This window comes from Apus apus, chromosome 4 (genome assembly GCF_020740795.1).
Source record: "Apus apus isolate bApuApu2 chromosome 4, bApuApu2.pri.cur, whole genome shotgun sequence".
Lineage (NCBI taxonomy): Eukaryota > Metazoa > Chordata > Aves > Apodiformes > Apodidae > Apus > Apus apus.
In genome coordinates this window covers 51717448-51732350 of record NC_067285.1, presented here as the reverse complement: position 1 = coordinate 51732350, position 14903 = coordinate 51717448, and the positions used below count along the sequence as shown (strand labels likewise).

Here is a 14903-nt window from a genome sequence, read left to right as displayed (position 1 = left end):
AGATTGATCAGGAGTCTTGTTTAGATTCATAGCAGGATGGTTTTCATACAGATGATTTATATACTTCTATCTAATAGAAACTGTAATTATAAATAAAAATAAAAATCTACAACCCCCCAAAAAAAACACAAACAAACAAACAAACAAAAACAAAAGGAAGAAACTATTAGCAGAAACTCTATTAGCAGTGGCTCCATTGAGCATCTCTCATATTCATCCTGTGGCAGCACTGGTGGGGATATCAGAATTTCTGTGTAACAGCATGATCCAAACTCCACTGCAAGCAATAACAGGTTTTTTCTTGTCTTACTTAGTATTGAATCATTGCTAGGAATTTGTTAAAATTTGGCTAGACAGCAGTTGATAACACAGTGTTCTCTCATTTGTTTTCCATATTTGACATATTAAAACACAGTGGGGAAAAAAAAACACAATACAAAAAGAAAAAAAAAGAAAAAAACATTTTACTAGATTTTTACATTTAGTAAATGGTACTTAAACTCCATGGACATGAAATTAAGTTTAACTTTATCTTTGAAAGTTTACTTTTTTCAATATTTCATAGAAAAAAGTGCTCTAAGATACTGTTTCAGACCACAGAATTATTACAGAACATAAAGATTATATGCAAGGGCTTAATCCTTTTCCCAACAAAGATGATAGTCAACCCCATTTTAACTCCAGAGGGAGAGGGGTCAGCTGAGAATGTGCCATGTTCCTAATTTCAAATCTCCTTTGTGATAAAAGAGTCAATAGTTGGGCATATACTTTGCCTTGGTAATTTGAATTCTATCAACAAGTATTCCTAGCCACAAGAGAAATATTTTTAGGCAATATATTTGTAGAATTTCACAAATCTATATCAAAGAGAGATGTGTGTGTGTGTGCATGTATGTATGTATGCATACTTATGGGTTTGGGATGATTTTCTTAAAATACTTAACTTCACTTACATCATTATATCTTACATTGCAAAATGTACAGACACCGAGTGTTCTTTTTAACAACATATACAGGTGAGTTTATAGAGCCTTATAAAAGATTTTGTGATTCCAAATTAAAAACCATAGAAATATAATCAAAGTAATGGAGAGTGATTTATACCTCTGATAGTACATAGCGCTCATTCTGGTAATATTGACAGCTGTATCTTTGGCATTGAAAATTAATTACAACTTTTAGACAAAATGTTGTTGCTTACAGCTTTTTTCTTTTTTTAAACAGAAAAACAGGATTGACCAAAATACGAATATTGGGGAAGTACTATTAAAGGTTTATTTTATTTTTGTTTTTAGCAAGGATAGCTTAGGAACCCTGAATTACCTTCTCACTTTAGTGTATGGTGTAGACTGTATGAATCCATTTAAAAATCAACTAAGTTGTACCACATTTTTCGGAAAATTATATATAATATAATATATATATATTTTATATTTATTTAGAAGCTTTGAAATAGTACAGTAAACACTTTGCAACACGGTGTATAAACTACAGAATGTCTTTGATAATTTTGTGGGTCTTCAGATTAGCAACGTTTTTATGACCCACAGGTGATAAGAACATGATCACAATCTCTCTTGTAAAGTTGGAATAGTTTGGGGAACACTTGATCACACAAAAATAATATAAAACAGTCAAGTTTAAAACAGTGATATTGCATTTATAATGCACATTTCTTTTATCTGTACGATTGGCTTCTTGTGGTGATATAAACATCTAAAGGGCTCAGTGACATTTTGGAGAGAGAAAGATATATAGTGCTGTAAACAGGCACACACTGATCAGAGAGGCAAGATCAAGTTGCCTCTGAAGTTTCTACAGTTCTACACATTTCAACTCATTTCTCAGGCCTGCTGAGAGCAATTAGGTCCTATTGTTGGCCAGGATGTCTCCAACAGCACACAAATCCTTCAGTTACACAGAACTGGATGGCCAAGATAATGAAGTTGAAAGTTGATGCTTTTTGTTGGTCGACTTTTGTGCAAATCATGCTGCTTCAGGTAAGTCCTGTAGAAGTGACTAGCATATCCTTTTCCGTGCTGCAGGGAAGAAAGAAAAGACACTTCTGAGAGACCAAAAGAAACCCAAATCCCTCCAAAAAAAAGTATCCAACAGTTCTTAGGTTTAGTATTTCTTACAGGGTAGAGAAAAAAATCAAAACTTGTCACAAACTGTCACTTAAAATTCCCATTGTGGCAAACAGTTTAATGTTGATTCACTTTTCAGAGAGAAGTCTTTTTGAGGCTTGATAGCCTGAAAACCAAACTTCACATGCTGTTTTATTATTCTGTCTAACATGTCAGGGCAAGTATTCCAATGTGCCTATACAGAATCAATAGAAGAAAAAGGCAAATAGTCAGACTTGTAGGTTCACTATTATTGGAATTTCCAATCCTATTTTTTCCTAGTTCATCTCGTTATTTGAAGCAAGATCTAGAATGCCCCAAAGATTCAGAAGCTGGTTTTCCTTCTCTTTCAAAGTGAACCATTATCCTCATCACCAAATGACCCTTTAGTCTGGTTTGTCAGAGATGAAAAAAATAGTGCATTAGTGCTACAATTCAAATTTCAACATTTACTGTCAGGCTGGAAATTAACTCGTGTTACACAGATGAAGAAGGTCAATGCATTAGCAAACCCAGATCCTAATCCACCAGCTGTGGTAGCTGTATTACCTCAAGACACTGGCTATTTTAACTGTAATTGGGAGCAAAGGTAACAAATTATTTGTGCTAGCATTTAGAAAGACCCTGGGTTAAATTCTGATCTCAGTCACATGAGAAGTTGAAACAAGGAACTAACTCACTTGCTGAAGTTATTATTATTATCAGCAGCAACATCACCATTATTGTTTAGTGCACCTCGTAATGATAAAATAGGGTTTTACCTTAGCTCCAAATCAACTAAATTCCAACCTGAAATTCAGTGTATTTCTGTGCATGAAGTGTTACTGCAAAAAGGAATCTTAAATTTGAATGAATTTTTGAATCAAGCCATTCATATATATACATGTTGATGCTTGCATGCTGATACACAAACACATCCAGTCTCCATTCCATTTAACACAGATATATACATTAGTCATACTTATTCACTATATAAATTCACTAGTAAGCAAATGAAATGTATCTTGTATGACAGGGAAGTTGGATTGCTTACAGGAAAATGCTAACATGGATGTTGTATGTTCATCTCATCTAGCCTGCCTATGCAATAGGTTGCACACAGAAAAATGTGAAAAACATTTATATATAAGTTATGTGTTCACCACACGGACAATTTCCAGATGTGTTATTAACACAAAAATTAAAACATCTAATATATTGTGATTTGGATGTTTCAAGTCTGTAGCATAGTTGCAGAATTATAAAGGAATTTTAAAAGCTTCCACAAGATACTTTTTAAACATTTCAGTTAAGATTTACAAGACCAGAATCTTCATGTTTTGATGCAGTATATGATCAGACCAATCAAGTTTCTAGACATCTTCTAAAGTATATTTTTTAATATTACAGGAAACAATCATTCCAATAATAGTAATAACAAGACTGATATTTGATCTTCAAAACATTTTTCTGTAAGTTCACTAATAATTTAAGTTTTTCTTGTACATGTGTAAGTACAGTAGCCTAGATTGCTCTCTGCCATTGAGGGATTCATGCTGCAGTCTGAGCACAGCAGGAGTTTCATGGAAGAGAACTATCCAGATACACAGCCAGAGCAACTGCTGCTCTCTTGCAGCTCTGCTGTCCTCGTGGGACACACCGTATTAGTGGTGTTGATGGGGCACTTGAGGTGCTCAGCAAAATCTGTTTATGGTATTATTTGAGCTAATGCAGAAATGGAGTTACTAGGTGTGTCTAGTCTTTTGCCATGTAAATTAGTGCATTTTTAAGTTTTTAAACTGCAATTTTTATCCTTATATGACAAAAAAATTGGGCCATTTTGTAGAAGTAACTATGTATTATACATCAGGGTGCAGAACATCTGCAGCTCTCCCCACCTACAAAAATCCTTGTCCCAAATTCTAAAATATCCTCTACCAACAACAACAAAAAAATGCATTGGATTTCCAGGGCAACTTTTGTCTTCTATGGGTTTTATTTTCTGTATCTGCACAGAAATGTATGTGCAAGAAAATCCCTCCTTGTCTATACCAGTTTCCTTCTTTTTACAGATGGGGAATATAAATCAGAGAGGTTAAATGGAAAGGAGGATGGATTTAGCTTAAAAGAGAGGGCAGTGAAAGTTCTGACATCTGTTTCTGGCTCTGTGTGTGTGCATGCATGTGTGTTCAAAAATAAACTTTAATAAGAAACACTAAGCCTCTCTGTATCACAATTTCTCCATCTGTAAAATGGGAATAATATTGCTTACCCATCTCCTAGAGGTGCAGGAAGGTTTAAATCACTATTCTTTATAATCCATTTTGAGATCCAGAGATGGCAAGTGCTATAGAAATGGAAGTATCAGAGTCAGTGTAAGAGCTGGAACAAGAACACCATAATTTCTGGTGCCTAATATCTCTGAGATCACAGCTCTCTCTCTCATCCCTATTTTATTTCCTGTTCCAAACTCTCAAGCTAGTGCATAGGGAAGCTTTAAGTCTGTGTGAGTAAGAGTATTAGTCAGAAAGAGCATTTTAAAAATAAGCAATTTCATAATTCCGTTAATGTAATTCTACTATTTGTACATATATTCTGATAGTGTCTGAGGTGAACAAGATGATTAAATAATCACAAATATTCCAATTAAAATTCGTAGGGTACAAAATTTGTGCTTTACTGACTGTCGATCCTTCCCCAAAGACCTTAACAAAGATTTTGAGTGTGACAGTAGGAGTGCTTAATGCATAAAATGTATACAGAATTGCAATAAAATCAGGAAAATAAATAAATAAATAAATAAATAAATAAATAAATAAATTGAAATATTCCTTTGTTCCTCAGCGTGCACTACTGAGCCTCCCATTCACAGTGAGCTAGTTCTGTGTAGACTCATGAGAGAAGACATGTAGAGACATCAGTCGTAGATAAACAGGAAAAGAAAAACACTAATATAAGAAACAGAAAAGAAAAAGTAAAGTGTGCAAGGACTATTTTTAGCTTATGAATTGGAAATGAACAGAAAATACTGTAAAGCCCTAGTCTCTTTAATAAATCTTCCTTTCACTCTGTTGTGAATCATCCTATTAGTTCCAGACTTGATGTCAGACTACTACTTTACAGCCATGAATACGGTCATATACATTTCCTCTTTTGGCAAACCCTAGAAGAGATTGCCTGTATTTGGAAGACCTTCAAACTCTCTGAATCAACATTTTCTCCTGCTCAGTATTACTAGCTAACCTATCTAGGATGGAGAGAAGGCCTACTGCTTCCCTCCACAGCTGGCAACAGAAGCAGCAAAAGAAGACACATCCTATACTTTTTGTAACTATTGTCACATTCAGTCTATACTATATTTAAGAGCTCCATAAACTCCCACAGCATTGTACCTCCTGTAACAGATTGACTGCTGAGTTTCCCCAAAGTGCCAACAGTGCAAATGAACCCCTAGATAATAAAATCACCAAAAAACAATATCCAATGCCAGGCATGCTGCTGCTGTTAAAGAAATACTGCTGATTCCCTATCACTTAGGAGAAAGAAGACACTTGAACCTAAAACACTTTCTTGTAAATCAAAGAAAGCTATGCAACAGGAGAACAAGGGGGGAAAGTCAGTATGTAAACTGTCATTTTGCTATTTCAGATCCAAATTCTCTAAGTTAGCACAATATTAAAGTATTATTTCTTTTTGTATGGGCTTTTATGCAGCACTCAATGCATTATGTTTTTTCTTGTGGGCCCCTATAAAAAATATGTCCCTCACCATGACACATGTATGCAGAACAGGTGCTCCCCATGCAACACTGCAACGGATGCAGAGATTGCAAGAGGCTGTAATCTCCCGCATTCACTCAGAAACAGCCCAGCTATTCAGGCTTTACAGTGAATGCCTGCACTTGTAGGGAACAATAGTTTTTAAAGTAATTAATTACCTCAGGTACAATATGGCAATGTTGGTTCTAAATTTGCATTATTAATTTTAATTCTCTTTCATTTTTATGGTTTCCTTTATAGTCTACATGTTAATGGTAGTAGATTAAATACTGCCCTTCACCAAGTCCCATTAGCTTGGACAGAGCCAGGAATGGATAATTCTGGTGACAACCAACAGACTGCAAATGCAGCGTTCTTGTTTCAGCTTGGCCCAATTGAATAGAGACCAGGATTGAAGCAGTGGTAGAAGGTATTCTGTATGAAATAACCTGGCTGTTTCTGTTAACCTGGAGCTCCAGTTCAGTTATCAGTAACTGTATTTTTGGAAAGAGGTCAACAAGTGAACGGGAATGCAGAGTAAACTACCATAGCTCCCTCACCCTTTGTAGTGGTGTATCCAGGTAAAGGGTGAGACACACGGCTGGGGCTGGGGCTGGGGGATGTAGGATGGGGATTACTCTGCTGCCACCCATGTTCTGTGGATAAAAAAGTATTCCAGTCATTGCAGGTGTCAATTCAGTATCTTTCGCAATCCATATAGTCTGGGTTTTTAAAATGAGCTATTACTTAAAGACGTTTTTAAAAAGCATTGCTAATAACATTTTATGACAATTCCACTACTGGCATTATAGAAATAGGTTGCCTTATCCACTCTGATAAACTTTGGTGCACAAATATGGTAATAATATGTTTCTCACATATCTTTTCCTCATGAATTAGTTTAAGTGGAACTTTTTTTTTTCAAGGCTTTAGTGCTTCAAATCTATATATTCTGTAGAGCACACTTGGACAAAGTAGCTTGTGTTCCAGATGCCCATATTTTACGCAATTAATGTCATTTTCTTAACGCTATGTATCAAATAGTTGAAAAAAAAAAGATGGAGCATACTTACGTACTTAAAAAAAAAAGGCCAACTCTCCCCTAATGTCAGTGACCTGTTGTCTCTGATGGCCATTGTTTATGTGAATATGTATATGTCTAAAGACACCTGAAGGCCACCAAGGGAGTTAGGTAAGAATGAAAGCATATTCTCTCTGGCCATTTCTGGCATCTGACAAGATAGGGAAAGCAGGAGAAGCTCCTGCATGTGAACACGCAAGTTGCATCAAGGCAGAACTTGAATACATGGAATTCAGTATGACTGAAATGTTCTTTCTGGAATCTGCAAACCCCAAAATATAAATATTGTTTCTAAAATAAACCAACAGCATTTGGACTGATGGGTACAATTAACTAGAGTTTATATGGGAATAAATAAATAAATAAACAAACAAACAAATAAATAAATTGAGAATTAGTTCTTCAGGCTCAAATAAAGTAGGCCAAAATGTAAAAGTTTGTAATCATTGCACTGAATCTCTTCTGGAACAGACTTTATTTTAGCTAAATTAAAAAAAAAAATCCCACAGACCATTAAAATCTTTCCTTCTTTTGAGAATACATCTTTACAAAGATGGAACAAAGATGATTATGCCAAAAAGCTATCTTTGTCTAAACAATGTAACCACATATATTGTCCTTTCTTTTTGTCTTCCATTAAGTGCATATATTTCCATGTCTATATTCATTTAAATCAGGTTAAAAACCAGTCATACCCACCCAAGCCAAAATTTGACAGTGGTGGATGGTGCACTGACCATAATCTAGTGAACATGACAAATAGTATTACCTACTTTATGAAAAGGAGGAAAGAGCTTTGTGTTTTGCATTTAAGTACAAAACTGGCACATTTCAAATTTGAACATAGTGCTGGATTTTGTATCAAAAACTTAACCAGGTTATCACTCTATATTGCAAAAACTTTATTGACCAAATTTCTGACTGTCACATATTGCCAATTCTATTAGCTTCATTTCAAGATTTGAAAATACATCCTTAAAAGATATTTTAGATGTCCTGGTAAATATTTTCATATGCCAAGTGGGATACCTGATACAAATGTCGACACATCGTGACAGTGACTGAAATAGTATTTCTCTGGTGCTATTGAGTGCTCTGAGATTTATATTCTACCTGGACTTACCTGATGCTCTGGAGAAAAAACAATAAAAAATAAAAATTAAAAAAATATGAAAAAAAAAATTCCCATCTAAACAATAAGTATCCAAGTCCCAGTTTGTGTAAGCACCAGATAAAATTTCTCTCTGTTTAGGGCTATCCTGAAGCATAAGCTTCAGTTTAAGCACTGACCTTAATCAACATGTGCTTTACATTAAATGTATGATTAAGAAGGATTTTCTTTTGAATCACATCCTGGATTTTGTCATCAATGTTCTGCGGCACATAAGATACTTTTATGTGTATTTGGTTTTCTGTTCTAAATGCTAACAATTTTTTTTTTCACTGCCAGCAACAACCCAGTGGCACAGTACATGTCAGATTTGATTTATCTCTGGTTGTGATTATTTACTACAGAAACAATGCTTTTTAGTTACTACAATTCAGCACAGAAAGTGCTAAGCTATATTCTATAATGTACCATAAAAACACCAAAGACAGTTTTCCCACAAGATACAATGAGCAGAAGAAAGCATTTTTATCTTTCTCTACTATTATAACCATCTTATCTAACTGACAAGCTGAGAGAGTTGGGGCTGTTCAGCCTAGAGAAGAGAAGGCTCTGGGGAGACCTTATAGCACCTTCCAGTACTTGAAAGGGGCCTACAGGAAAGCTGGGGAGAGGCTTTTCATCAGAGGAGACAGTGATAGGACAAGGGGGAATGGTTTTAAACTGAGAGACGGGAGATTTAGGTTAGATATTAGGAAGAAATTCTTCACTATAAGGGTGGTGAGGAACTGGAATGGGTTGCCCAGGGATGTTGTTGATGCCCCATCCCTGAAGGTTTTTAAGGCCAGGTTGGATGAGGTTTTGTGCAATCTGGTCTAGTGGTGGGTTCCCTGCTCATGGCGGGGGGAGTAGAACTTGATGATCTTGAAGGTCCCTTCCGACCTTAATCATTCTATGATTTTATGACAATACTAAAGATAGTACATGACATCACCATTATAAACAGAGAATCATGGAATATTTAATTTTGCAAGAGTTCTTTAAATTATTTACTGTATTAAGAACAATTAAATAACTCCTAAATTATTCCTGAGGTATGTCAAGCTTAGCACAGAACATATTCCCTATGAATATTTCCAAAATCTCCATCAACAACTTATTTTAATTGCATACATGTTCTACTAGGAAATGTACATTCTTCCCCATTCACTGTAAGCTAATAATTTTGGTACTATCCTTAGTAATACCAATATTTGATTACCTTCTTTTTTAAATAAAAAAATATTAAATTATTTGTATGCAACAATGATTTATTCTCCTCAGTCTTATTTTTCCTCCATGTGGTTTTGGGGTTTTTTTAGGGGTTTGGATTTTTTTGTGGGTTTGTTTGTTTTTAATGTCACCACTTTATTGCAGTCTTCTGAAATCTACAATATATATCTCTTTAGACTGACAAGCCTGCAAATGAACATGTCAGTTTGAGAGTTAACCAGTGCAGAATACACTAAAGGCTGCCTACAATGTGTCTTAAATCTTCAGTGCTCTGGGGAGGAGGGATATGAAACATTCCTCCTAAATTGCTCTTAAGTGCCTAAGTTCCTTACAGATTCAAGGGAGAAGCAGACATGTGTAAGTCACGGCTTGGTGGCCTTCAGAGGTGCCTAAATTAATCATGGTGGATTTGGCCTGAAATAATTACATTTACTTGTTCTTACATGAGGTGACATTACAGTATTACCAGCATCATACTGTGTATCCAATTTATCATTGCCATGATGCTTTTTTCCACTGCCCCTCTCCCCTAGCAGGGATTAGGTGGCACTGGGATTCAGAAGGTATGTCCCCTCTCTTTTTGTGAACTTTTTATTTTCCACTTCTAAGCTGCAGTACTTAACATGTTTTTTCATGAGCAGCACACACTCTGATTTCAGAGTCCTTCCCAGTTTACTTAACATACTTGAGTGTTAACCACATCAACTTCTCATGATCTTTTCAAAACTTCTGTTATTCTTATTCTATCTGTGAGTGAAATCTGCCCATGGCCACTCTTTGTTACTTAAGACTACCAGAATGGAATAATTTATATCCACATTATTACAATTTCTCAGCCCGATAAAGCAATATATGGGAGCCATAGAGTGTGATAATACTCAATCTGCTTTCAGGAATGGTCCCTAACACCTGCATCATGCCCAGGACTTACTAGAGAAGAAAGCTATTTAACACAGACTAAAGGCATGCCAGAGAGTGTAAGAGTACAGACCAAAACATTCCAGTGCTGGGAAGGATCCTGTTTAATTAGAAGCAATGTAGCCATATTGGACATAAAGAATATTCTAAGTACAAAGCACACAGCACTTAACCTCAAGTAGAAGAGAAAAAAAGTTATTACTGCATCTCATTTGTAAGCAAGAACAGCAGCAACATTCAAGTGTCATCTAAATTCCAATAGAGGATAGATGTCAAATGAAAGAACAAATAGGCAACTAAAAAAGTCATAAAGTGACAGAATTTTACTCTGACATAAGATGAATCCACAGTATCAGCATCTATAAAATTCCTTATGAATAAAGAAAGGTTGCATTCTATCAGTTTCATAATGAATCCTTTCCCAGTTCTGAATGCAGCCATGATGCTGGAGGCAAAAAGATAAAGTCAGAGGACTTGTGTCACTTGCTAAAACAGGAGTCAGTCATCCCCGTAACTTCTTGGGTGAATCTGCTCTGTATCCATATTTTTTTCCTTTCTAATCCACATTACTCCTGATAACCTGTGAAAATGTCATGTAAAATAATACAATTTACACATATGAAATAGATTAATGTGTATGCAAGAAATGCACAACTCGTACATGCATGTAATTTTCAGACAGAGTTTAGGAAGCAAGTTCTGAAGATTCGCTTCCCCACATCCACAATATTTTCTTCAACCAATAAAGACCATTGTCCTATCAAAGAATGAAATCAAATTACCTTGGGAGAATTTGGATTTTGAGTGAGTCCACATTCATTACTATCACCATATTTAGTTCTCCCAGCAATTTATTAGGTACTGAAGTTAAAAATTGTTCTCGGTCTCCTACTTCCTGTCTCACAAGCAGGTACCAAATAAATAATTTTTCACTCTTCTGACTTCACGATACTATGTTTCTAAAACAAATTAAATACATCAACAGCTACTTTGCAGCAGCAGTCATCCTACTGCTAGCACAAAACTGTGGATTCTTGGTGGCTAGTGTACAAATAGAGCTATATGCCAGATAAATAGTAACACCAATCCCTACAGTGTGCTTGTCCAAACACAATAAATAGATGCAGTTCTTTCTCTTACTGGCTATTTGTTGCATTCTTTAAATGAATTTCCCTATTTTTCATCCTGTGGTAAATAAACAAACAAACAAACAAATAAAAAGCACCTCAAAAATTAAACCAGTGGAAATAACAGTGGAAAATCAGAGTTACTGTGTGCAGCAGAAGTGCCAGAAACAAGAATAATTTCCCCTGCTCTGCAGGCCAAGGAGTTCCTCAGATAGAGGCAAGCAGAGAGGATAAGACTGCTGTGCAGAGATCCAGGATTAGGCACACATTAAATTCTCCAGCTCCTGACTGCCACAATAAGGAGGTTTGTACATTTAAGAATAGGGTTTATTCATAATCAATAGTTCACCTATAAAAAATAAGTAACTTTGGTGCCTTTGAAAATGTTACCAGCTAACATCTCTTTGCTTTCCAAAGAGACTCAGGTCTGTAAGTGGCTAAATTACTTTTGTCATAGGATTTAAATTTATAGGACAAGAGGCATTTTGGAATTCTACACCAGCATAACACAGTAATCTCAAAAATTACTCTTAAAGATTCAAGCAATCTTTCTGCTGTTTTGTTTGTGTTGGTTTTTTTTTTTCATATTCAACTGATAGGAATCCAGAAAATGATATTTCATTATGTAAAAAAAATCTCCACAGATGGCATATTCATGGTAGACATAAGCACTCTCAAAATTTACATGAATGAATAAATATAGCACCAGTCTAAGAGAGATATACAAGACTTCTGTGTGTTCAACTCAGATTTGGCAAATACAGACTTTTACAGCTATTAAAGAATTACTTGAAATTGTATCTTTTAATACAAACTCAAAATATAATTTTCTTTAAAATAAACATTACTCAAGGTTTTTTTTAACTTTTTCAATTATTTACCTGCACTGTAGCTGTAAAGAACCCTAGATTTGTCTAAGGTAAAGGATACTTTAGGTAAACTAAAGTATTTCAGTATTTATCAGTAGTTATTAGAACAGTACAGGGTATTGTTAATTCTGTCCAAGACCACAGTTACATTAAGAGATTCAAACAAGTAGTATTTAAATGTAATAGCTAACATCTGTGTTTTAAAATAAAAAGAAGAATGCTTATTTATTTTTCTTCTATCCATTATTTTAACAAAAATATTTAAAATGATGCAATGTCTATAATGTAATGGGTTACAGCCAAGTTACCTTTGCTTATTTATATATTCCTTTCTAATTTTGCTCCTGAGTTATCCATTTCCTTTATATTATTGCAGTGTTCTCTCCTTTGAGCAATAGCTCCAAGAAGAATACATTCAGAAGAATAATGCAAACCAGTCATGAATGTGAGATAAAAATATCTTTCAGAAGTTATGCAATAATCATTGAACCTCATTGAATCATCATGTGGTGTATTCAAGATCATAGAATACCTACAATAATGAGTAAAAATACATCATGGTCTTGCTCTCCCCATATCATGTTTTAATTAGTACCACCTGTTCAAGCTTTATTTCAGGTTTGGGGGTTTTTAGCAAGCTTTATTTACCTAATAGAGAGGATGTATCTGAACTGGCAAACTTGAGGTATAAATGAATAATTCTCTTAGCATTTCAGATACAGTAAAAATGGGAATGCTGTATTAGAATTTAGAAAAGGATAAGCATTCAGTTAGGTTTCTTAGCACTACTAGATGTTGGCTTTTCAACATCAGCTTCCATTTTTGCTGAGCAATTTTGAGTGTCATTTTCATTAGTCCAGAAATGAGAGCTGTATCCTGTCACAGAGAAAAATTCTGAAGTGAAGAGTTCCACTGTCTGGGTCAGCATATGCACAATACTCAGCTATGCAGATCAGATTTAAAGTTGAAAGATACAATTTTAATATTCTTTTTGTGCACGAAACTCTACTATTCACAAAGGAACAACTCTTTTACTATGCACATATCATTTTTTTATTCATACCAATAAAAATTGCATTTCAATGCAACTATTTTTTTATTCCAGCATTACAATGTTTTTTTTCTTTTTCCCCAAGAACTGTAAGATGTACATGCAAATTATTGGTGCTAATTTGTTTGCTTTTACTTGTGTGCATTTTTACTTCAAGTATGTGTGAAAATCACAAACTGAGTTAAAAATTATTAATGAAGGAATCAGACAGCTCACAGGTTTTCCTGATTTGTACTAGAAATCAAGTAGGCTAATTTAAAAAGCAAAAATGCAGACAAGCCTTATTAAAAAAGTTAAAATAATAAAGTGTCATATTCAAAATAGCTGTTATTTATATTTATGTAAATGTAATGCTTTAATGTCTACCACAGCTGTGCTAAAACTACACAAATAATTTCCAGAAATGAGACATAGCTAAACCAAAACCCAAAGAAAATTCTTCTTCCATAATATTAAATGTACAAAATCGTAATGTCCTTTTTTTACTAAAACTTTTCCAAAACAGTAGACTTCTTGCCTAAAACATCTTTTTTATGTATTTATGTTAAAAATCAGCAGAAAATATTGTGTTACATATGACTTTATGATCCTAACTAGATCAAAATACTAAAAAAAAATATTTACATGCACTTTTTTATTCCTTTGAAAAATAATGAAAGGATTGTGAAACATTTCTTGTTTCTCGGTATAAAGACATGGTCATTTTTCTCCTCTAGGTCATTTGTTCTAATCTAATTCAGAGAGATGGGTAATTATTGCAAGTTAAACCATCCTTTGTGCCAGCTCTATGGCAGATTATTTGAAATAAGTTGGTGGTCCAATTCCTAAACATTCAACTGTGCAAATAATTTAGAAAGCTTTTTAATTTTATTTGTAAACCAACTGGACTTGGATAGGTCAAGTAGAGCAGGTGACAAGTATTTTGTAGAATGAGGACCTTGAACTACATCTGCCCTTTCACATGAACACAGGGACTTGTGCTCAGACCCAAGACCAAACTCCCTGAATGGGTACAAACCTTCCTTGTACCTCTACTGCAGAGGTAGTCCATGGTCATCTGGGCAAAGAAACAGAGGCACAGAATGAGGACAAACTTACCCTTACATTTTTTAAATTATACAAACAAGTCTCATGCAAATCCTTTGACTCTGCAAGCCTAGACCAATCTGCCAAATGTAGTGTTCCTGTTTAGTAACCATGCCACATAAATCTAAACAAGTTAGCCAAAAAAAGGATTTGTTTTTTTTTCCCCCCTCCAATTCACCTTGCTTAGGTGGCCAGCTCTCTGGGGAAGAGACCAGCTTTTTTATTCTCTATGTATATGTCATATGTAACATGATAAAATCCTCATTCATTGAGAAAATATGTTGATGGTGTTGGCAATAATTACCATGATAATTATATAGTTTCATGAGTGAAGATGAAGATGTTTGTGTCTATGTAGAAAATATTGCAGAGCTAATTAGGAGGCTACTTTAGAACACAATTATTATTCCAAAATGTCTCCTTGTATAAACACTATTATTCTATGTAGTAAATTGTGCCTTTATGTAGTTTATTTTAACCTGCTTCCAAAGTAGATTAAGCTATGCTAAAGTCATTTTTTTAGAGCAA

The 14903-nt window shown here is 34.7% G+C and overlaps 1 protein-coding gene across 7 annotated transcripts in view; it reads right to left on the bottom strand.

Annotated features, from left to right (window-relative positions):
• Positions 1 to 450: 450 nt before the first annotated feature.
• Positions 451 to 14903, bottom strand: part of PCDH10 (protocadherin 10) — a 34091-nt gene continuing 19638 nt past the window's right edge. For 2 of the 7 annotated variants that reach the window (XM_051619704.1, XM_051619709.1), the window contains 3 exons: positions 6424 to 6519; positions 4378 to 4452; positions 1996 to 2039 (listed from right to left, as the gene is read on the bottom strand). In XM_051619704.1, coding sequence (XP_051475664.1) covers positions 4418 to 4452; positions 6424 to 6519 — 131 coding nt within the window. In that variant the 3' untranslated portion in view covers positions 1996 to 2039; positions 4378 to 4417. Of the gene's footprint in view, positions 2040 to 4377; positions 4453 to 6423; positions 6520 to 14903 lie in introns of all 7 variants that reach the window. The other 5 variants (XM_051619706.1, XM_051619710.1, XM_051619707.1 and 2 more) reach the window with 3 other exon arrangements.